Source organism: Bactrocera oleae, chromosome 6 (assembly GCF_042242935.1).
Source record: "Bactrocera oleae isolate idBacOlea1 chromosome 6, idBacOlea1, whole genome shotgun sequence".
Lineage (NCBI taxonomy): Eukaryota > Metazoa > Arthropoda > Insecta > Diptera > Tephritidae > Bactrocera > Bactrocera oleae.
In genome coordinates this window covers 97053-122013 of record NC_091540.1, presented here as the reverse complement: position 1 = coordinate 122013, position 24961 = coordinate 97053, and the positions used below count along the sequence as shown (strand labels likewise).

At 33.4% G+C, this 24961-nt stretch overlaps 1 protein-coding gene across 4 annotated transcripts; it reads right to left on the bottom strand.

Moving 5' to 3' along the window:
- Positions 1 to 872: 872 nt before the first annotated feature.
- On the bottom strand, positions 873 to 24661 carry LOC106619707 (F-box only protein 32). Of its 4 annotated transcripts, none has more exons than XM_036358490.2 (6): positions 24420 to 24661; positions 22077 to 22532; positions 3460 to 3743; positions 2979 to 3160; positions 1819 to 1911; positions 873 to 1740 (listed from the first exon to the last, which is right to left on the bottom strand). In XM_036358490.2, the coding sequence occupies exons 2-6, from the start codon at positions 22178 to 22180 to the stop codon at positions 1351 to 1353; spliced, it is 1053 nt and encodes a 350-aa protein (XP_036214383.1). In that variant the 5' UTR covers positions 22181 to 22532; positions 24420 to 24661; the 3' UTR covers positions 873 to 1350. The 4 variants fall into 4 exon arrangements, with proteins under 4 accessions (XP_036214383.1, XP_014093411.1, XP_036214390.1 ...); XM_014237936.3 differs by having other exon boundaries at positions 22077 to 22504; XM_036358497.2 differs by having other exon boundaries at positions 24556 to 24659.
- Positions 24662 to 24961: the final 300 nt, after the last annotated feature.

The following is a 24961-nucleotide window of genomic DNA, read 5'->3' as shown; positions in this document are numbered from 1 at the left end:
CAGGTCAGAATATATTATATATAAATGACCATCGTGACGATTTAAGTAGATTGAGCCATGTCCGTCTATCCGTCCGTCTGTATATATACAAACTAGTCGCTCAATTTTTGAGATATTGATATCGGGCCACTATACCATATAGCTTCCATACAAACTGAACGATCGAAAGCAAGTACTTATATGAAAAACTTTCTTCACGAAATTTGGTATGAGTTATTGCTGAAGGCAATGGTGCAATCTCCGTTCATATCGAGTCACTGTAGCATATAGCGGCCATACAAACTAACCGATCAAAGTTTTTGTAATTAATCTTTTGAATTTGCGAAGGGTATTGTAGCTTCTTTGCAACCGAAGTAAACGTTTTTTGTTGTTTCTTAATAATTTTAATTCAATTAATTCTTGTTTAATTTAATTTTTGTTTATTCTATTTTATTATAAATTTTTTAAATTTATTTTTCTTTAACTAATTTAAATTTGTCTTATTCCACTATTTTTTTCTGAATATTTAATTTTTTAGTTTATTTAAATTTTGTCTAATTTAATTTTTTTTTCTTTTTTTTCATTTAAATTAATTTCGTATTTTTTCATTTTTAATTATTTTCTTTAATTGTTTTTTTTACTCTTTATTTAATTCTGATTTACTTTATTTCTTCAAGTTATTTTAATTTATGTTTTATTTATATACATTTCCTGTGTTTTTAAATAAAACGTTTTAAAGTAAAGGAACACAAAATTATTTTCTTTAATTGTTTTTTTTACTCTTTATTTAATTCTGATTTACTTTATTTCTTCAAGTTATTTTAATTTATGTTTTATTTATATACATTTCCTGTGTTTTTAAATAAAACGTTTTAAAGTGAAGGAACACAAAATTTATGTTTAAAATGCATATATTTGTTTTATTCATGTATGTATTAAGTATATATGTAATGAGTACTTTTCCAATAAAAATAAGGAAATTCCTTAAAAACCATCAAACTCAACAGACCTCTCTAAGTAGCAGAATCATTACAATAATATAGTACATATGTAGGTATATCTATAATAATTTCAAGTTATCACTGTACTTTGTTGAAAGTTTCCTTGCCTAATAGCTTTTTTGCATTTAATTTTTAGTTCTGAGGCTAAGCAGTTTTGTCATCAATAAATATATATACACATATATATATATATATATCTATATATATCTATTTCACCCTCCATTACGCATAGTGCACCAGATTTCCAAGCTGCCTCTAAAATCGCTTTATATATACCATCACTTGCGCAACATAACCACATTTTTAACAAGTCATAATTAGTTCAATTTTGCTTTCTTCAGTTAAGGTATTATCTTACAATGCTACATATTTACAATGAGAAATATTTCAGAAATTGTGCTGGTGGTACTGGCTGTGCTACAACCAATTGCCCACCACCAGCTGCATCCTCCAAGCGTTGCTTATAGTCAGGCATTTGATCGGCTATACATGGATGGCCCTCCGATGGCCAGAATAAACACGAACAAATACGACATAGTTTCAACACTTCGGCAAATTGATAGTCGTCATTGACACCGTAAGTGCGTCGCAATTGGTGATAGATCTTTTTCCAGTCCTTAACCTCGTTCATTAGTTTAAAATTATTAAGATCGAGTATTAAATTGATTTGTTGCTGTTTGAAATGAAAGCGACAGAGTTCCCGCCAAATGCGTTGCTCTGAGACCAATGTTGCCATGGTGGGCCAGGCGTTTGCGGAGGCCTAGTTAAAAACCCGAAAGAGTTTAAATTTTTTTCCAATGTTTGATTGACCAACATTGTCTTAAAGGTGCATACTCACTTCGAGATCTTTGTGATCAGCTATGCGCAAGATAATCTCACGTATGCACTCCTCAGGAAGGTCGTGCAGTTTTGGACGTATTTCAGGACCAGGCTGAAATTAATAGAAACAATCTTTAACTGAATTTTCTGTTATAATTAGAAACAATTTCATAAACTTTATACAAATTGAAACAAATACATGTCAACTTAAAGTGTAAATGGTACTATTGCTAAGTTACTAAAGAGATAAAGTATTGATAAAGAGTCTAAGTAGGTGTTAAAACTGTATATGACGTACACTGTGAGGTCTTTATAGAATACTTTTTGTGTAGGCAACTCTGGGTAGGCTCAGTAATTAGTTCAAACCTCTATGATCTCGAAGATTACTAAAATAACATTTTAAGGATTGATCTTCCCTCTACAGATGAGACTCCCAGTTGCGAGCCTGAACGCGGCGCTCTGGCGTGGTGGACTCTTTTTGTACTTAGTATAAAAATGTCTAATCTCAATTTATAAAATTGGTGGACCTATTCTCTGCGTTAACTGAATACCACGCCATAAGTTCAAGCATAAGATATTATTTTTGCGGCCGTCAATGTAAAACGTCAAAGGTAACTTGTTGGTCATTCCATTTTCCAGATACTAAAAAGACACACCCTCAAATAAAATTTTTATTTTACATTTGACATTTCGGGCAGAAATTATATATATTTAACCGCTCTACCGGGTTATAAAGCATATGTCTTAGTAATTTCTATTCTATTTCTTCGTAAAATCATATACAAACTGTTTCCAGATTGGAAATCTAACTTAAAATTATACGGTTCAGAAACTGCTACTTAAACTCTTATGCGATAAAAATTTCGATTTTCTATCTCGCAATTCTTAGAATAAAATGACAACATCGACATTACTAACTATGTATACTCGTGGAAAAGATCTTGAATTACTGATTTTCTACTTTTGAAAAAACCAGGAAGGTTCTGGTACTGTTGTATGATAGTTCAAAAAACCCTGACCTTTAACCATTCCACTTCACAAAGATGGTTCTGTTATCATTTTTCATACCTTTTTTCCTTGCCTAAGTTGTTGAAACCTTTTCCAATCTCTTTAATAGTCATATATTTTATATATATGTATATATAATATATACATAAGTTAGTATATGCAAGTACTCACCTCTTTAATTTCAAGTTGACTAGCGACATTTTGTATGCGTTTTATAGTCTCGATATGCTCCTGCCACAGATTGGTGCTGCCCAGGGGTTTTCCCCAACATTTCTGGCTCTCCTGAAACACGATCTCTTGCAGTTGTATGACCAAACCGCGGAGCACATTCAAATGCTGTTGGCTGTCATTGACTGATAAATCAAGCGTCACAAATAGAGACGTCGCATAAATGGTTCGTTTGTTGTTGCGGAGCATTTACCGGGTTTTATGTTTTTTTATGGATTAAAACGTGGTTGATCCATCACAAATTTAGTGGAAATGGGTTATTTCAATAAATGTCATAACTCTAACGGTATTAAAAGACCTGACAACTAGTTGGCAACAATGGCAGCAGCAACTGTTGAAGTTGCAAAAATTTATTTGGCAAACGGAAATATGCACTTTGCAACTACAATTGCTGCCACTACATCTTACTAGTCATTCAACTCACCATGTGTGGCCACATCTTCAACAATTTGCATCAGCACCCGCTGTGCGCTGCCAGACAAGTTGACGATACCCTTGTGAGATACCAACAATCGCAGCAGCGCACAAATATAATGGAAGCGTTTGTGATTACGTAATGATGTGCGAAAGTCTAGACGTCGCACAACTTCGCCAAGTCCGTTGAAACCGGCTATTTCGCGTGTACAACGTACCGTTATGTGGCAGTGTGGCGGCACGATAACCTCATCGGAATCATCGTCAAAGCCATCGTCCGAATTGGATGAAAGTCTGGAAGGAAAGCAAGTGTAATAAGACATTTAAATTTTGTAGAGAATTTGCATAAAGCTCCAAAATAAAGTTTGGACAAAAATTCCGGATTAGTAGCCACGAGAAAACTCGACAAATACTACATATCGGGGGTACCACGCCATATATTATATTTAAACGGCTATTTTATTGCATATTCTTTTATTTTGCCAGAGCTACAGGCACAAAGATGTTTTTCGTGCAAGGGAGATCGTTTCATAAGGCGACCATTTTCTTTTCGTAAAAAAGGCTTGATTCCACAATTATAAATCCAGTATCAAGGATTATAAATATAATTTATATTATATATAATATTTTCGGAATGCAGTGTACCCATACAACATATAGAGATAGATATATAAATATAATATATATTCCTCCTCTAAAGATTCATAGAATTATAAATTCACCCGCCCTGTGACTTGTTTTCCAAACTTATGAAGTCATTCGATTATCGATTTAAGCAAGGAACGTGCCGTAGATGATTAATCTCCTCATCTTTCTTTTCATTGTCTTTCGAGGGGTATTTACTATTAGACCGTGAAATATGTCCTATGCTAAAGGCTTAACCTCTAATTCCATGAAGGAAATAGAAAAATGCAACTTGAAAAAATTTGATTCGAAAAACTTTTTGTTTCCCATGCGTATGGCATAATAGTATATCGCCAGAGTTTATAGAATATGAATAAATAACATTTTCAAACATAGGACAGAATGAAATTCTTCATAAGTGGACCACTCTGTTTCTTGTTTCTCTTCTATATATATTATATTTAACATTCATTCCAAAGCTATTTGTTCTCCAGAAAATCGTATGGCTTGAGAACCTCTTTCAGATTTGATTATTCTAAATTTATATTTTGATTTGTTGATATTACGAACCTACAAGTATGACTCTCCAACTGGCAGTCTCTTTTCTTATCCACTTTCTGTTTTGGTATAAATATTTAAATGACTCAATTTGCTGATATACACATATATATAAATATATATATAATATAATATATAATATATATTTAACATTCATTCCATATACATTCAATATATACATATATATCCATATTATATGTATAATATATACATATTTGCCCTTGCCTAGGTAGCTCTATGGCACAGGCCTGTTTATATCAATCTACTTATGGTATTTATAGCTACACATAGGTAAGTACTAGTATTGCAATGAGTGTTGCAGCACAAACGCACAACGTTCTCATCCGAACGGCAGATTGAAGACTACTAGCTCCATTACAGAGGTATTTCGAAAGACAAACACATTGAACTAAAAATAAAATGAAGTACTAAAAAAACAAAGACTTATGGGAAATGAGAAAGTAAATTAACGCTTTTTGCCACTTCGGTTGAATGATTTATGTGCAACATTTGTTTCACTGCAATTTGTTGCTACTCGCTTGTCGGCGGTGACAGATACTCGCACTTGTAGTGTGGCAGTAAGACACCTTTAGTATTGCATATTGAGCGATTTTGGTTTAGATAATCAACAATTTATTGGTGTGAGTGTAGAATTTTCCAGCGTATTGTAAGAGATGCATTTAATCTTACATACGAAATACGTGCTCGTGTTAAAAAAAAAAGAAATTTGAGTATTTTTAGATTTAAAAGCCTCCTGATGACCTTCTTTCAAAAGATACTTCGAATATTTGACTATATTTTGGATATTTTAATAGTCCGCGCTATTCTGACTGCAAATTACTTCTTTTTTCAGCACTGTAAAAAATTACACTGTACAACATAGTGAGAGCCATTGTCTAACAGACGACAATTAATTGGCTTTTAATGTCATTTCAATCATATTGTATTCTTGCAACATATTGCTACAGAGTATAATAGTTTTTTTCACCTAACGGTTGTTTGTATCACCTAAAAATAATCGTGATAGATATGGAGTTATATATATATAAATGATTATGATGACGAGACGAGATCCGAGTGACTGTCTGTCTGTCCGTCTGTGCAAGCGATAACTTGGATAAAAATTGAGAAATCTTAATATAACTTGATACACGTGCCACGCTCACAAGATGCCATTAATCGAAAACCTATAAAATGCCATAACTACGCACTTAGTTAAGATATAAACCTGTAATTTGGTACAGGGAATTGCAATAACAAGGAGCACCTGTGGTAAAAAACTTTTGAAAAAATTGGTGTGGCCCCGCCCTCTAATTGATTTAATGTACATATCTCCTAAGCCATTTAAGGTACCCTTACCGAAGCTGTTAAAATGGATGAAATCGGATGATAATCCGCCCTCTGCCCTTATAACGGTTATGCTAAAGACTACTAAAAGCACAATAAATCATTGACTAAATGTGCCAGGGACATTCAATTTTACACCGAGGATGATACACGATGGCTTTATAGAATCCGGAGTCAAAATTGAACAATGGGCATGGCATGCCCACATATCTGTGAAATCACATATCTCCGGACCTACTTGACCAACCGCACCTAACATACTACCCATATAGCACAATTTTAAATTTCATACTATTCTTTCACTTTCCAGTACACAAGTCAAGCACCAATGAATATATTCAGATGAAACTTTGCACAAATAGTGCCTTTGAGGTATACAATCTCGAGTCTAAAAATTGTAAAAATCGGCCTATATTTGTTCAAGCCCCCACATACCGAAGACCCCTGTGCATATGGCTAACTTTTTGCCGAAAATATCGGTCAAACTGTGAGATATAGGTATTATTGAAATTCGGGGAAAATGTTCCTTGTGTCAAAAATGGGTTGAATCGGGTCAATACTTTCCTTAGCCCCCATATACCTAATATAAAGATTTTCAAACTTTCCGTCGACTTTTTACCATATACCATATATCGGCCAATGTGGAAGTCATTTTAATTTAATTGAGAGAGCGTCTTATTCTAATATCAGTGTAGTCCCCATATAACTGATATTCACGATTTTGAAACATCCGGCTAACTTTACTCCATATATGTATATGTTTATATTTACATATTTATAAAATTTCTTGAAAATAAGTTCTCAGATATATTCGAACAATCTCACAAATTAATGCAATCAGCCACTACATTTCTCTGACCTTAATAAATCCTATATAATCATTTCTGACTTTCCCCCTAACTCTAAACCGTTTAGGTTGGTCAAAATATGTGATATTTTACTAAAATTAAGTGCTGATTTTCTTTAAGTTACAAAATTATATTATACCTAATACAAGTATATTGAAATCCAGACCTTTGGTTGACGTTTTTCACATCAACTCAAAGTATTAAATTTAATCTCTATGGTTGAGTTTATATCAAATATTATATATCAAATATATCTCATTTGAGGATCATATTAAAATAATATAGTAATATATAGTAATAAAACTAGGTGGGTCTATGACTTACGTCTTCGATGGACAATGAAGTTGAAACTCTTCGCTACATATTTAAATACAAAGTTTTGCCAACACCTCACGGTATTTAGCCAGCATTGATCCTTGCAAGTTGCAAGAGTATAGAATGTTCAGTTAAGCCCGAACTTAGCCCCTCCTTACTTGTTTTAATTGCAGTGGTGCTTCTAGCATAATTATGAGTATATACAGTGTACATACACAAGTATATATATTTCAGCATACGGTACATATGCATACACATACGTGACAAATTAGCTAACAACTAGGCGCCGAAGCAGTTCAATTCAAACGTGAGCCTAGTTGTAAAATCAGCAAATACCAACAACTACCATTAACTATAACAGTTTAAAGGACATTAGCCAACAATACAACGAATATGAGGAGGAACAGCAGCAGCTATATACATATCTACATACTTGTCTATATATGTGTGTTCAGCAATTTATAGTACTAGAAAAATCTGTATCACTACATGAACTAGTTTTGTGAGAATGTAGTGAAGCGGAATTGCGAAGGAAAGTTCAATAGGTAGTAAAACGCAGAAAAGTAGGTCAAATGATAAGGCAAAGTGGGTCGTATGAGGAACCTACAAAATTCACTATTAATACACACACATCCGAGTGCATATTTGACTGCGATACGAGTATTGGCTGAAGGGCAAAGAAATATTTTTGGTTAAGCAATAAATACACACGTTTATACATAAAAGTAGTAACTTCATACATATAAGTATGTTATGTACATTAAAAGTATATATATTGGGTCTGTAAAAAAAACTGCGCCAAGAATGAAGCAAGCCAATTTTTAATATCTATTTCTGATGTGAACCGTATTACAGTGAGGGCATTCTGCATCGACCGGAACAAATGATAGTCAGTAGGGGCAGATTTAGGCTATAAGGCGGATGAGGCAAAACTTCCCAGCCGCTGTTTTCCAAAAAATTTTAACCGAACTTGCAACATGAGGGCGAGGTAGGCGTTATCATGAAGGAAAATTATTGCCTCCGGTCTAGAAGCGAATTCCTGGCGTTTTGTAGCAATTCCTCGCTTCAATTTGCAGAGTTGTTATCGGTAGCGGTCCCCATTAATGATTTCACTTGGTTTTAGAATCTAATAATACAGCCCGCCCTTGTTATCCTACCAAATACAGAGCATTATCTTCATGGATATCCGGCTTTGCTGTTAATTTGGCTGGTTGGCCAGGTTTCACATATGATTTTTTGCATATAGGCTTGTCGCAATGGATTCATTTTCATCACCAGTCCCAATTCCATGCAAAAGCGACGTCTCTTTATGACGTTCAAGCAACATTTCTAACATGCAAAATCCATCACCAAATGACGACACTACGTCTACCAGTAGGGATGACGTGATTTTGACTGCTCGTGGCGGCCATGTTTATTTACAGATTTGTGTCAAATTTGGTCCGAATGTTTAGTAAGAGTTTAATTGTCCAAGATTATTACGCATATTTACGTTCTGGAAAAAAGTTTCAACTTATATTCTCAGATGAGGCCCATTCCTGGCTTAATGGCTTCGTTAACAAACAAAATTGTCGCTATTGGGGTAAGGCAAATCCCAAAAACTGTGCGTTTCGTGGAATGTGCGAATTTGATGAAAATGACGCAGACGATTTCTATCTCCAACAAGACCGTGCGCCGCCTCATGTTTCACGCATAAACATGGACACATTGCGTTAATTTCGAGAAATGGCCGCCAAAATCATCCGATTTAACGCCTCTAGATTATTTTCTCTGTGGCTATGTTAAATCAAAAGTTTACGCCAACCAACCAGCAACGCTCGAGGAGCTCAAAAACAATATTCAGCACTCTATAGCTGAAATTCCAGCCGAAATGCTGCGCCGGGTCATCGAAAATTGGCGTACACGGGTAGAGCTATGCAAACGGAGCTAATTTCACCGGGATTCTACTTTGTATTAAATCATTTGAAGAGAGAAGTGAACGAAAAGTTATTCTATTAATCTAAGGTTTACTCTATACAATGATGGATAAAAAATTAAGTCCTTTCTAGTTACATAGACATGAATTTTGCGGGAACACTCTGTTTTTTGTTTTTTTGTTTTACAATACAGCAGCCTTTCTGAATGGCTTAAACTATCCTAAGTCGTTTACACTATTTATCTAGCCAACATTTAACACCTAATATGGATATGGTTGTAGCAGAAATATAGAATTTTGTAAGATTCTAAGTTGAAAAAAGACAAATTCTCATTTCGTTATCCGTTCAAGAACTATATTTGCATCAATTTCACGACCAATTATTACCTAAGACTGCAGCAGCCTAGTTAACTTCAGACAAATTGTATTTAGTCGTGTTAGATTTATTTATGTAAATAAGTTCGAATTAATTTATTTAAAAATAATTTTGTTGTAAAGCTTTCGCTATTTTTCCACTCCTTCTGAACTGGTTCAAGTACATGGAAAAATATGTCAGTCATTTTGATAATTGAAAGTGACCTACTTACTCATATACTTATATATATATACATATATGATTTGTACATAATGCACATTTATGGCTCCATATTTAATGTTTTCAAATCTCAAAATTTTCCAATGTACTCATTTAGAAATCGATAATAAATTAGAATTCAAAGCGAACGACGCATTTTCAGTCAATCGAATTCTATTTTCAGCTGCATTTTTACAACAATTGTGTGCTAATGGACGCAATAATACAAAATTACATAGTTATAGCTGTAATAAATATGCAATGTGTTTTTGTAAATAAATAGGCATGTAATGTACATATGTATGTGCTTGTGTCTTCAAGAAGCAACTGAAGTTTTGTCTCGCTTTAATGCTACTTAAAATGTGTTCACCAAACTGTATGTGGCAGCTTGGTATTTTGTTTCAACTCACTGAGTTAAATGAATACAAATTTTCAGATTAAAATATGTTCCATAATTAGACAAACGCTTTAAGGAAACTTTTTTTACTCAAAGAAAAGTAAAAGTAACACAGAAATGATTGAAAATTTGAAAGAAAAATATTTATTTGAAATAAAAAATGTTTAATGGTTTAAAAAATTATATCATTAATTTTTTTTACGCTAGCGAAAATATAATACCTCCATTAGTTTTTTCGTTGGGGGCATAAATAAATAACTATTTTGGTACACCTTATATATGGCTTGATTGCCTTACGCAATATATAATATAATTTATAATATTTATTTAGTAAAAAGGTGATAACTTTGTAGTTTTTATACTCTTGCTTCTTTTAGTATTTCGGGACTAAGAGAATTATATTACCTAATAGAAAAATAATAGAAATAACGGTCAATATGTGAGTTATCTTAATAAAATTGAAGGCGCATGATTTTCTGCATAAAATGGATAAAATCGGGTGAAAGCTTGCCCCAGGCACCATATAACTAATACCAAGGATTTAAAACATCCGGTTGACTTTATCCCGTATAATTTTGATGGCACAATAGCTAAGATCTACTGCCGTAGTGCAGACCTCATTTATTATCTATTATCCTGCATATATTGGTGATGGTACGAAGGTACCTCAATTATCATCATATATCATATTTTTCTGTTAATAATATGTGGTAATGGCAAAAATAGATAAAAGCGGTTCAATACTTGCCCTGAAGCACAAAAATCTTCCTCACCGCCAGACACATTTTTCAGAGGTCCTCATGGAGATCAACTACGGGATCAATGGAATCCAAAATTTTTCAAAATTAATTGCCGATTATTAAAGTACATTAAATTCTGTAAATGTACATATGTTATTTATTTATTTATTAAATGAAATGCATCTGGATTAAAACACGTTTGGAGGTGGATATAAATAACCCCTTAGGAAAGATCTACTCGAGACTATACCAACAAAATTTAAACAGAGGTGCTTTGAGAATTGGGAAAAGTTTTTATCTAAGTTTATTATATTTTAAAGAAATTAAATTATATTATTTTTTAAGTGAACAAAAACAAAAAAACAATAAAAATTATAAACCAATTTAAGTGTTTAGCACACTTTCTGTATGAAAGATTACCTACATTTAGGATTATGTCAATTAAGCGTGATGGTTGAGTAGAAATTACTGTTGTTGTTCAAATAACAAAAATCGAATTAAAAATCAAAAATTTTTGTGAAGTACTTAATTAAGGTAATCTAAATATTTGATAAACTCTACTTTTGCTATAAATTCAAATTTAAGCAAACCGAAATGAACTTGAAAGTTTGTAACTACAACAACAAAAATTTAAAAACGAAAGTTGCAATTGCAATCACACTCGCATTTAAAGGTCATACGGCGCTGAGGAGGCTCGATTTTGCGCAACTCACATATATACAAACACATACACATAAATACATACATATTATATGTATATACAGACACTTACAAAGTGAGAGTGTGCACGAGCACACGAATGACTGACTTTACTCGTTTATTGTTTGTGTTGTTTGCAATGTCCTTTACGAGCCAGCAGCCACTGCGGCTGTAATGCACCCACCCAGAGTTGCCACCCGATAAATTGTTGCATTGTCGCTCTAGTAAATCTGTTCGTCTGTGCGTATGCAAGCATAGTAGCACTCTGCCTTTGCGGATGCTGTGGCTGCTACTGCTGCCATTGTTTTTGTTGTTGTGTGTTGTGCCTCAGTTGGCAATGGGTATGTTTGTACTGTTGCACGAAGGAAAAAGTAGCGATGGCAAATGGGCAGCAACTAACGATTGGCTTTAACCATCAAACATACATGAAGGAAATATATGTGTATGTATGTATTTGTAATATATATGTATATGATGGTATATATTTACAGCTGTGTATCTAAATAACCATTTTGTGGCTTTCGTTCGCATTTCGATTTTATTTCTGTTGCTGTTGTTGCTCCCAGGACGATCACGCAAGAATTCGGTCAAGTTTATCAAACAGTGTCATCGAGTGAGTAAGTCCACGTCATTTTGTAATTACAATAACATAGTTATATGTAGGTGCATATCTACAGCCCTCATTTCTCAATGTCACTGTTGAAGCTGAAGCTCATTCTTCTCTTTTCGCTTGATTAAGTAACTAATCCATAAAGTAAAGTATGTTTTAGGTACTTATAAATGTGATTACTATTTTATAACACATGGCTCAGCTTACATTGTAATTATTGTGTTATTAAACTTCCATTGCCCTTGGTAACGAATGTAGAGCTTTAATTGAGTTGAAGTGACTTATAAAGTTTGGAGGAACTATACGAGTATATTATAAAGAGTATTATACAAAAAACAAGAAAAAACGTTAACTTCGGCTGCTCCGAAATATCGGATAATTCACAGCTTCATTTCTAATAGCTTTAAAGGATATAAAAAGATATAGTATGAAACAGAGTGCGCATTTCGTTTAGCATACCTCCACACTCTTGCTATTCAGCGTTACTGTGAAAATTGCTACTGTACTTAACATTAACTGCGAATATTCTAAATCATGATTTTATATATTCGAATTTTTTTAATCAATTTAGTCAGCCAATGTGAAACTTGGAGTACAGTCATTAAAAAGTGATAGTTTCAGTGCGTACTTCCTTTAGCCGAAAAGTTGATAATTATACAATATTTAAAACGAAAATAACAAGGTTAGTTAAAATTTTTTCAAAATAAAAATGAAAACTTATATTGTGTGAAATTATGGCCATCAATTCATTTATGAAATTTTTGTCCTCGTTAGAGTCATGCCAAAAGGAACCTACTTATCAAATAAAGAAAAGGCCCTTATAACTGCGCATAAAGAAATCGACTTAAGTAATGTGCAGATTGCTTTAAAACTTAAAAGATCTGAGAAAGATCTTGAAAATGAATAATGATCCACAAGAACCCACAACAATATATGGGACCACGATTGACGCGGTATTTTCCAGATATTTAGACGATATGAAGTCTCAAACTTATGTTTCTTATTTCAGTTACCATAAACCTATAGTTTCAATGATAAAAATTTCTGAATAACCTACATGTATTGTAAAATAATACAAATATTTTAAATAATATTAACTTTTCATTTAATCAATAAAAGACAAACATTTGTTTTCTTATCGATCACCCCGCTCAAAAGGTGTAACTTTATTTAATATCAAAGAAAAAAAAACTGCATAAAAAGTAAATAAATAATTATAATTGCATAAGTAGATAAAAAAATGCTATGCAATAGCTTACCGCGGCAGTCCCCGGGTACTACACGTACTTTCTTTAATTTATGATAAAAAGTATCCTGTGTTCGTCCCCCTAAATAGTGTAACTAACTTGATCTCTTTTATATATTGTATATACGGGCTTAGCAACATGGAAGCAGGGTTGCATATAATGTATTAAAAAAATAATTGAATTAACATTTAAATTGATTGAAAAATAAAAAATAAAAATTTTAATCACAAGCATATAATTAATAATAAAAAAATATGTTTTAGCGTTTGTTTTTCTGCATTTGCGTAATTAGATTTATAATTTTTAATCCCAACATCGGGATTAAAAAATTAAAATTTAATTTTTAATTCAAAATTTTTGAATTATAACATTTGCAACGCGAAGTGAAAAATTGTGATTTAGTGCACAAAAAAAATAAGAAGTCCACAATGAAATAAGAAAGTCATAACTGCAAGTAAAATTGTAACTATATGAGAATGGGAAACTAGCATTGGAGGTTAGCCATTCATCGTGCAACTTTTGCGCCACCTTCTTCCACCGCGAAATGATTGCCAACAACCATAAAAGAGAGTGAATCGTTTGAGAAGGGAAAGATTTATTGACTTTATGCAAAATTATATGAAAATATACAGAAGTGTGGTTGTGTGTGTGTTTGTTTGATGGTAACAAATTAAACCACTATCGCTTGAAGGCTGGGCAAACACTCATATTGGATTATTTCGCATGCCTCAATATCTGTCTGTCTGTGGCGGGGGCTTAGCGTTTGCATATGAACCGCACAAAAACAAAAAATAAACTGTAAGACTTTACCACAATTTCCAGCAATGACGGTTGCCATTGCATGTGCATAATACATTGTAACTGTCTTCCGGGCTACGCACAGCTGACGGCGCTACAATCAGCACGAACCTGCTGGTGCAGCTAGTGGCGGTGAGTATTTGTTCAGCTGGCAGGGAATGATTTGTGTTTTATTGTCTTTTTTTTATTTTTTTTACACTTTTTTGTTTTGCAGCACAATCTCTTTGTTGTACAATGCCTGCGCTGTCATTGCTGCAATGCCAGTTTATTTGACGGGGGAGATTTGCACTTAAAACGTTTTATGCAATCAAGTCACTGGTTTTGCATCGCATTGTTGTAGATTTGTGTTTTTCTTCCGCCATGTGCTTTTAGGGGAATCGTAAAATTGCTTTTATGTGTTTTTTAATGATTTGTGATCTAGAGCTTTTGTACTTTCCGGTCTGGGCTAGAATTCTGCTAACTATATTAACGCATCCTAAATCTATTACTATCTAAGCCATATTCGGAAAAATCAGTGCATTTCGCCACACTGTGCTACGATATGAAAGGACAGAATATTGCCACAAATGTAAAATGAAGTGGTGGTTAGTTCAAGTATTGGACTATATTGTATCACGCCTACTTTTCCCAGCACGACATTTTTAATTCAATCAGCTTGTTTTACTTTGCGATAGATAAATTAGTCATTAATGAAAATATCTCAAACATTGATATGTATTAGTATTCTTCAAAAATTAGTCGAACAGGTCCATACTTTTTCCGCTTCGCATACTGAACCTACCATCCAGCTGACTTTATACGTTGGTTAATATGTGAGCTAACTATTTCGTATTAAGTGGCACTTTTTTTGAGTTATTTGGCACCAAAAATTAATAAGATAGGTCCAGATCTTTCCCTAGCCCTTTCTCTAACATAATCCCAATATAATGATTTCCGCCCTTTCGGTTGATTGTAGATATTAGCCAGAGAATGAGATCTTTGAAAATGTCCGGTTAGCAAGTAGTACTAGTTAAGCCTCAGGTTTATGCCCGAAGCTACCTGAAAACGTTTTTCAGTTTTTTATTGAAAGGTGATAGGATCATATTTTCATAAGCTAAAGGTAGCATTTATTGACATAAAAAAGGTTTCATACTTGCTCCCCAGTGTCACAGGTGCTGGGAAAATATAAACGGGATATTCTGTCCTTAACCCTTTATTTTCCATTATTTACCGCAATATGTAATATTTGGTTTTATAGGCAGCTTTTTATGTAGGTATGAATTTTCTGTTAGGATAGAACCCAACCTAGCAAAGACTTTCAGAGCGTTGAAATAGCGTGGAAATTTATTCCAAAAACTCGCGATCTCTGCATAAGACCAACTTCTAAATGTTTACCGTTAAATCAACTTAACAACTTTTCTGACTTAATAGATATATAAAAGGGTAAAAATTCTAAAGAAACTCTCTAGGCTCTCTTTATCTTTAGGCTGTGTACCAGTGTATGTTTTGCATACCGAAAACATTATTGGTCCATAATTTGTTAAGGCTGAAGATTAAACTACACTACATTCAATTTCGAGCGCTACAAATAAATTATTCTAGACTTTTCGAATCTCAAAGGCAATATAAATTTTCAAAGTGCTAATTTGTCTCCACCCGATTAACCATTCCCTGTGACTAGAATCAATGCTTTATGCTGATAAGTCTGCTATAACTTCACCAGTTGGAAACCAATATTCGAAATATACATATTAGGCTATGTCAGAAAAAGTGGTACAAAATCAGAGGGAGTCTGCGTCTTAGTCCCTGTTGCCATAGTTCCGAAAATTTGTTTAAAAACAAAATGTCAAATCATTTCCCAGTCAGTAATGCCGAGGTATCGGTCACTTCAATCATTTTCTGTATTTTATTTAAAATACAATCAAGTACCTCTGAACTAAACACCCATTATTTAAGGCTAAGGAAGAATTATACAATTATATAGCACAAACAATGTATTTTTAGAATGACCATAAAGCAAAAACCATATTATTTCAATATTATTATAGTTCTTAATCCCTTTTTAAAAACTGTTCCCAATATTATTTGCTTTCATGGAGAAAAGTTTCATAACTTCTCTTAAAATCGATTCGCGAATTCCGCATATTTTCATTCACATACTGATAAAAGAAAATAATTAAATGCCAGACAAGTGAACAAAAACGGCTATATATAATGCTGACAGGTGTTAACGGTATAATGTCGACAATTCGAAAACAAAGTGCAACACCAATGCTGGCGTCAAAGCACGTGCGAGTTTAAATAGTAAAATTTAAGTTATTGCTGCTGTTGTTGATTAAATTGTGCAACAAGCGTGACTGGAGTAGTTTTGAAAGTTGCGGATTGTAATGAAAATTGATATCAGCTTTATTTTAAGCTCTGACGAAGTGATGATAGTGAAAGCGTAAAATTTGCAAATTAGCGATTTCAAGCAAAAAGTAAAAGTTTGAAGAGTCTGATATGTTGTTGGTTTAATCCTCGTTATTTACGGAAAACGAGCTAAGCTCACTACTCTAACAACTCGGGAATGGTTTCAGGCAATATCATGTGTAAGGCCAAACCAACGATAATGTTCCGTAGCCCTTTTAAAACAAAATTTGCTTCCGTATCGCAGAATTTTGTGTGTAAAACAAAATTAAGTGTGCGAACGTATTCCGAATGTTGACTGTGGCATACGGCGAAGCTACCTTGGACAAAAGAAACGTTTAACACTGATACAAAATGTTCTCAGAGGGTCGAGTAGATGTAAACGACTAAGAGCGTGCCGGACGCCCGAGTACGTCAATTGCTGAAAAATATGAGTCGGGTAGCCGCGAAGCTTGTGCCAAAATTGCTCAATTACGTCCAAAAACAGCGTTACGTTGACGTTGCTCTGGAGATGTAAAAATGTTTAAAATGGCCGACGTTGTCAGCATAAGTAAGGGATATGAGTACCAAAATAATACAACAAAATAATCGAAAATCGAATACACGTAGCCCGCGAAAATTCAAAAATGTGCATTGGTAGAAAAGAAAGTTTTTTGAGTAAAAGTCGTGTAAATTTATATATGATATATATTTTTCCTATAATTCCCAATGTGGTTCTACTGTCAAGATATTTATGTCGTTCTGTGAAGATGTGATCTTGACTTTCAAGGAGATTTTTAGCAACAAAGGGAAAGTTAGAATAATTAAATTAAAACTAGTATTAAAAAAACAGGTTATTTAAAAATACTCTTTAGGCTGAAATTAAGCATTTAAAATTTGATAGATTTAAGATGAACATAACCTGACCACTCCAAGTTGTAATTATATACATATCTCATAAGCACCGTGAACCAGTTTATATGGGCTTTAGGGTTCATACATTCGCTCTGCATCAATAGACGCCTATCTTAATATGTTTAGTTTATAATAGTAAATTTTACATTCTTAATGTACTTTCATATTTTTTTCAACAAAAGCATCAACAAGCCCTATTAATATTTCCTCAAGTGCGAAAAATGGTGCGCAATTAAGTTGTCATAAAAAAGTATTTTACTCTTGGCGATTTTGATAAGTTTGGATTTTGTTTTTTGCGCAGCTATCAATCAAGGTAAACAAAAAAGATACGAAAAAACAGCTAACAGGAAAGCAGCCGTTGTTATCAAGGTGAAAGGTGTGACTATGACTCATGTGAACTGAGTGTACAAAATAATAAACCATTATTATTTTTACAAAAGCAAAGTTAAAGTGGCTACAATTGAAAAAAGAGTACTCGTACATATTGTATATACCGATGTCTATCAAGAATAATTGTAACAATACTTTTCTGTCACCAATCAACTTGTAAATCATATCAAATATATACATATGCATGTAATTATATTTACGTCACACAAACAAATGCAAACTAATAAGGAAGAGCTAAATCCGGGTGTAACCGAACATTTAAAACTCTTGCAATTTGCAAGTATCAAAATCAGGGAAATACCTTTAGTGCTGGCAAAACTTTATATCAAACAAGTAAGGAAGGGCTAAGTTTGGGTGTTTATACTCTTGAAACTTGCAAGGAGGAAAGCTGGGGACTTACTTTCAGGCGTTGGCAAAACTTTATATCAACACTAAGGGAAGTATTGATCGATTCTACCCATATTTGACATATGGGCATAGTATTATCAGTAAAGATTTTTCCAAATTTCCGATTGACCGATATTTTCGATAAAATGTTCACTGTAGGAACTGGGGTTCACATATTCCGTATCTGGGGGCTTGAACAGTTGTAATCCGATTTTGACAAGTTTTGGTCATAAGATGGCCTACTTTAAGCGCACTATTCGGTCGAAGGTTTATCCCGATAAATTGAATGTCGCTGGCGTATTTATTGATTAATCGCACTTTTAGTAGTTTTTAATAAAACCTTTATATGGAGAGTGGGAGAGGTTCTCATCCGATTTCATCCATTTTTACAATGTTTCTGTTGTATCTTGCTACTCCGATCCCTTGTGCAAATTACAGGAGTACAGTAATTTAGTGCTTAGCTATGGCAATTTATAGGCTTAAGTTTAATGGCGTTTTGTAGGCGTGGCAGCGGTCTGATTACGCCCATTCCAATCCGACCAATGAACACGTATACAAAGTTTCATGACGATATCTCAGATTTTACTCAAATTACAGCTTGCACTGACAGACGTACGGACGGACAGACAGACATCCGGATTTCAATTTGTTCGTCATCCTGATCATTTAGTATATATATATATAAACCTATATCTATCTCGATTAATTCTAAGTGATATAAACAACCGTTAGGTGAAAATAAACTTTTCGTCCCACATTTCGGATACAAAAATTGAATTCCAAGTTTATAATTAAAAATTAAAACAAAAAAAAATTTTTAAATTATATTTTTTCGCTCTTGCACGAGTCTTCAATAATCTAGAGGTCGGAAAACTTACACATTCAAACGATTTATATATTATAAATTGTATACCCTGAACAGGGTATATTAAGTTTACCACGATTTTTTTAACACACATAGGGAAAGGTCGGAGAATCTATAATATATATATATTTATAAATGATCAGCATGGTGAGCTGAGTCGATTTAACCATGCCGCGAGTTATTCTCTCAGTTTGGAAATATCAATCCCATGAAGCTGCACGTTTGTCGTAACCGCCGATATCGGACTATTGTAGCATATAGCTGCGATACATCCGAAGAAATTGTGTAGATCGGATCACTATAGAAAATAGCTCCCATACATTGGAAGGAACCGTGTGTATTTTTAAAGGGTATTATAGCGTCGCTGGGAATAAAAATTTAATTTTTCAATAATTGGAATTTTTGGAAAACTGAAAATCTAGTTTTTAGTTTGAAAAATTACTGTTCCACAAAACAGCTGTTGTAATTGTTGCAAAGAATGGTCCAGCTCAGTTTGACAATTAGTAGAGCACATAAATTTTGTTGGAGCTTTAGAAGACACATTTTTCACCATTCTTGCTCACACAGGTGACGTTTTGTCTGCAATTTACAGCTGTACGTGCTTTATCAACGTTGCCATTAAGCTTTTATTTGATTGCATTGTATTTGTTGTTGTTGTGTGTTGGCACTTCCGTTACACGCAAAATATCTACTATGCTAATGGCACTTCATGCGTTACGTAGCAAAAGTTTATAATTGTCATTGTATAATCTACAATTATACAATGATAATTATCTTCCACACTCTGGCGAAGTTGCTGAAGAGCGGTGAAAAGTCGTGATATACTTTACCGTTATTCTTTGTTTTTTTGTGGACCAGGAGAACAAGAAACTCTGGCGATAAAGTACAATAAAAGGAAAGTAAGGATAAAAGTTAATGATTTGTAATTTATAGAGATTTTTCTGTAATTATTGTATTAATCAAATACAATATTTGTAACACCTACTTGTAGAAGCAAACTTCGGAGACCGTTTAAACTATATATATATGGATAGGCATATGTACATACATATATAAATGATCAGCGCGACTAGTTGAGTCTATTTCTTCATGTCCGCCTGTCTGTCTATCTGATGATCTTTTGTCGAAACCGCCGATATCGGACCTCTAAAGGATATAGCTGTCATACATCTTTTTTATTTGATATCTTCACGATATTTGGCATTATTCAGTATAACCTCTGAAAAAAATACTAAAGCAAATACTTGTATCTGTTATTCAAACTGACAGATCAAAATCAAATTTTCGTTAAGAAACCTTATTTATTTGTGAAGGGTATTATAGCTTCGGTGCAATCGAAGCTAAGTTCTTAGTTAACAATCAAACGCTGAAATTTAACAGGGCTTGCTTCTAAAAAGTCTAACTTCGGTGGATACTAAATTCGTATGCCGATCGCTGTGAAATACTTAAAAATGAGAAAACTTTATTTCTAAGGGAAAATACGCTTTTTTAACTTTGATATGATTTGATGACTGAAGACACAGAACTATCAACTAAGTTTACCAAAGACCTGGGGATGGTTACTGGCTTTATCTCATAAATAGTTTGCCCGATATTTATCTTAAGGCACTTCATTGCTTGCATAAGAAGATTCCCTTAAGAAACATCTCAAAAAAATTGAATGGCACCAAATCGGGTCTCCGTGCTGAAACTAAATTTGTATGATTATAAGTATGTTTAAATCCATTCCTTTGATTTGATATTCATAAAAGGATTAGGAAATAATACCGCCTCTGCCAAACCCCAACCAAACTAACTACTTGAGGATGCATAAAATCGTCAAAAGAACAGATCTTAGGGCTAGAATGATGACCATTCAGTGAGAATTCGAAAATAGACAACAGTTTTGGGTTCAAATGGTTTGGAATGAAAGAATCAGCCATACTGGCAGCTGGATCAGAGCCAATCAATATCAGAACGACCTTAGTTACGAAAGTTCTGACTGATGCAACATCATAAAAAATCTAAGGACGGAAAATCGTTGCTCCGAGTTGACCAATGGGGACAGTATGCCCTAGGGTCATAACCAGGAGATGATAACGAAACGTAGCTTCAATTGTTAAGCTATTTTCCAAAATTGTTGCAGTGGAAAGTACGTCATTTCGTTTAATTATATACATGCATATGCATGTACATATGCTTTGTTGATATCCAGAGAGACCCAGATGACGAAAATAGATCAATAATTATGTTTGGAAATATTTAGTTCGCTGTGAAAACTATAGACATAAGCTAAATAAGTAGACTAAAAATATAGTCCATAAAATAACCTACGGTCAAGAAGAATTTCAAATATTGACATAATTACTGCGGTTTTAGAAAGAGTTGAACACTACCCAAAATTTTGACCTGCCAAAATTCGATCTTTGCTCTTCATAAAAAAACAAGTACGTTGATGTATAGAGAACTCTGTATACATAAAACATGCAGAAAATATATGATAGTGATCGGATTATTTGTCTTTTGCAAATTTGAAAAATGTGGTTTTGAGAAAAACGCGTTTAAAGATAAACTTATTTAACTTAAAAGGCTGTAGCGCAAAAACTTCTTAAGATATCGATTAACAATTTTAATATGGTGTGTTCAAATGTATAACCTATTAAAATACGAAAAAATCGAGTTTTTTAAATTTCTTTCTAAGTGTGCCCCTTAAACAGCTGTCCTTAACCCAATCAAATATCACAAAGTATACTAACACAAAACTGATTTTAAAACATTTCGAATTCTTAATACTGAGACATACATACATTTAAAATAGGAAATAATTAACCATTAAATCTGAAGTACTTAAATAGATTTGGCTTTTGAATTATGGTTTTCCTAAGTCATTAACTTATGTTAACCAAATTTTACCAAAATCGACACGGAATTATAAGTTTGCAGCAAACTATGAAATCGACAGATATATCGAAGAATATATTCTATATATATTTTTACCCGAACCCGTGTACAGCACATTCAATTACCTCGATAAGTTAAGAACCAAAGTACTCACCTCTTTCGCTTGCCGCATTCGAGCACCTTTTTGCACACCCAACCTTCATCGGTTTTGACCCAAGCCTCACCGGGGGAACGCCAGTCGCGTGAATAGAACGGCATTTCTCTGAATATGGTTTTTGCAGCTGCTTTAATTTACCGTTAGTTTGTGTGTATGTGGTGTTGCTGCTATACTCAGTGCAAGCACTTGCTAACCGTTGCAACTGCTGCCGTTGTTATTGTACCAATTCCGCGTTGACCTTTCAATTAACGCACTTAATTGCTTAGTAACTTTTTTAAATCCGTAAGAAAACCACAATTTAATTTCAAGTTTTATGATTGCGCTTATTAATAATGTTCAAATAAAAAATTGTATTGTTTTTGCTTTGTTGTTCTATACGTATTAAAGTTCGTTCGGACGGTTTTACAGTTCCAGACGTACGTTTTCTATATTATTTTGATAATTATTCTGCTTCTTTATGTATGAATGAAAGCAGGAAAATTTTTAATTGCAATCATTGTGCTATTCTCAACTTAAAAATGTATGTTTATGTATCGAAAAGAACTGCATTCGTGTATGGGTATGTATATATGTAGGTACATATGTATATGCACATTCGTCTATTTGTTGTTGCGATATTGCCCAGCCATTAATTGTCCCTCGTTGTCCCTCCTCCTGCCCGCATTCACCTACTTTTACTTACCCACTCACCCATCATTATCATATTAATCATCGTTTACGTAGGCAAATAATTTTAATGCAATTCAATGATTCCCCGGTAATTGCCTTTGATTGCTGGTGGGATGAAGAGGGGTTTTTTTCAACGTGAGCAAAGAAGAACATTACAATTTGTGATTGTTTTTTGCCTAAAAATTTATTTTCACCATGAATTGATATTAGGAATAATGTAATATGGGTACATTTCCGTGGTACATGAAAAATATTTCGACGGATATACGATGGCTAAAAGATTAATCAAAATTTGACTTAAATGATGAAAACGTGGACTAGTAATATCAAAGATCGAAATTTTTAGCTACCAATTAGAACTTCAACAAGGTTTAGGACTGGCTTAAAGCTATTTGGTAAAACCCAAACTGAAAATTCTGTCTCAATATCTGAATTTGTTAGAAGAAGTCTTTCTCAACAATATAATAGTTTCAAGTGGTTCCAAGACATGAATGAGTTCCTAAAAGATTAGTTGTTAATTGAAACTTTGAAATTTTCATGAGACTATCATCGATGTAACGAAGCTCGAAATCGCTAAAGAAAAATCTGAACCGTATGTACTTACATAGAGCTTCGACATTATTCCCAATAGACAGATGGTGATGCCATATTTCATATTTTGAATTTAGCGTTAATTTGTGCTCAACAAGTGATATATTCAAAGTTTCTAAGGGTTTCCTATTACATCTACATAAATTTAAGCCAGCTAAACCAATCTAACTCTTAACACACTTGTATAGTCCGTATGTACATACATATGTATGTATATATATATCCAAAAAATAATTAATAATAGCATTAATAACCGCTATGAAAACAAAGAACGTTTTTGCTTCAACAACTCTCTCAAATAGGCCGTTGCACAGTCTTGCACACGGTTTACATCCTTACAAACATATGTACATGTTACATATTAAATCCATTCACATACGCATAAACATCTGCGCTCGTACGCTGTGGAGCACGAAGTTTATAACACTGTTGGAGAAGGGGAGCAGTGGTGGGTGTATGCATGAGACTGGTGATTATTTACTGACACTTGACTTGCTGTTATTCTGTTTTGTTGTTATTGGCAATTTCGAAATTGTGTGGTAGACAGCTGATTTCTGCTCTTATGCTTTCTGTATGTTTTCTATTTTGTATGCAATTTAATTTATTGTTGCTGTACACCTTTGTGATAGACATTTCATGTTTTTACACATTTTCTGCTTTGCTTTGCACTTTCGCAGCAACAGAGCTAGAGTATGTGATTTGGAGGACCAGGCAGAAAAAATAAATAGACAAATATGCGCAAAAACAGATTTTTATACATACAGACATACACCTGTATAATTACCGAAAAATCAGTAAAAAGTAATAACATTTATATATTATTGTTTTTAATTTCGTTTATTTGTTTTTGGCAGTTACGATTTTCCCTCTTTACAAACTCACTCAAAGAAAATCATACACACACACAAACATTCATTTGTAAATTCTGCGTTTACTACTATTTTGCGCACTTTGCCTTTAGAAAGCTTCTGCCATATGCCTTAAGCAATTGTGTATCGTTCAAAAGGTATAATTATATGGATTAATCACAGAAACGCACAATATTGGATTCATTGTATTATTTAAAAAATATTTGTTCACCGTTTTGAAATTTTGTGTTTTGTTTATAACTTTGTTTTTGGCAGTACAGCAGAGGGCAAGAACAATTGCGCATCAGCAGCAACAAATGCTTTTTTCACTTTTCTACTACACTTTGATACGGTTGAAAGCAATGTACCATAATTTAGTTATTTTATAGAAATTTCGTTTTTCTTGGTCAGCAGTTGAAAATTATATTCTTCACGCGCCGAGTCACAAAAGTGAACTGAGCGCAACGAACAGGAAAAGCCAATGCAGCCATTGCCAGCTCCATTGCGTTCGAATTGTGCGCGGAAGGGGGAGAAATTTGGTATTTGGAAAATTGTACAACAACAACAAGGAAGTGCATTTTTGCGTTGCCAGAAAATACTGAGTTAAAATGTAGTATGGAATATAATGGTTTATAAATTATTCCCAAAAGCGTGCTTATATATTATTAAAAAATGAAAAAAAAGTATTTCAAGAAAACGACAAAAAGTATTAGATATTAAAAATAATTAATATTTAAAGTTTATTAAATAGTTAATTTGTATCACCCTTTTGCT

Bases quoted from the DNA above. Each gene is read 5' to 3' on its own strand.
- LOC106619707 (XM_036358490.2), bottom strand. From the start codon at position 22,180: ATGCCGTTCTATTCACGCGACTGGCGTTCCCCCGGTGAGGCTTGGGTC. The intron at 3,744-22,076 runs GTGAGTACTTTG...CTTTCCTTCCAG, and splicing joins GAATGCGGCAAGCGAAAGAG to ACTTTCATCCAATTCGGACG. The intron at 3,161-3,459 runs GTGAGTTGAATG...TTGATTTATCAG, and splicing joins TGAAGATGTGGCCACACATG to TCAATGACAGCCAACAGCAT.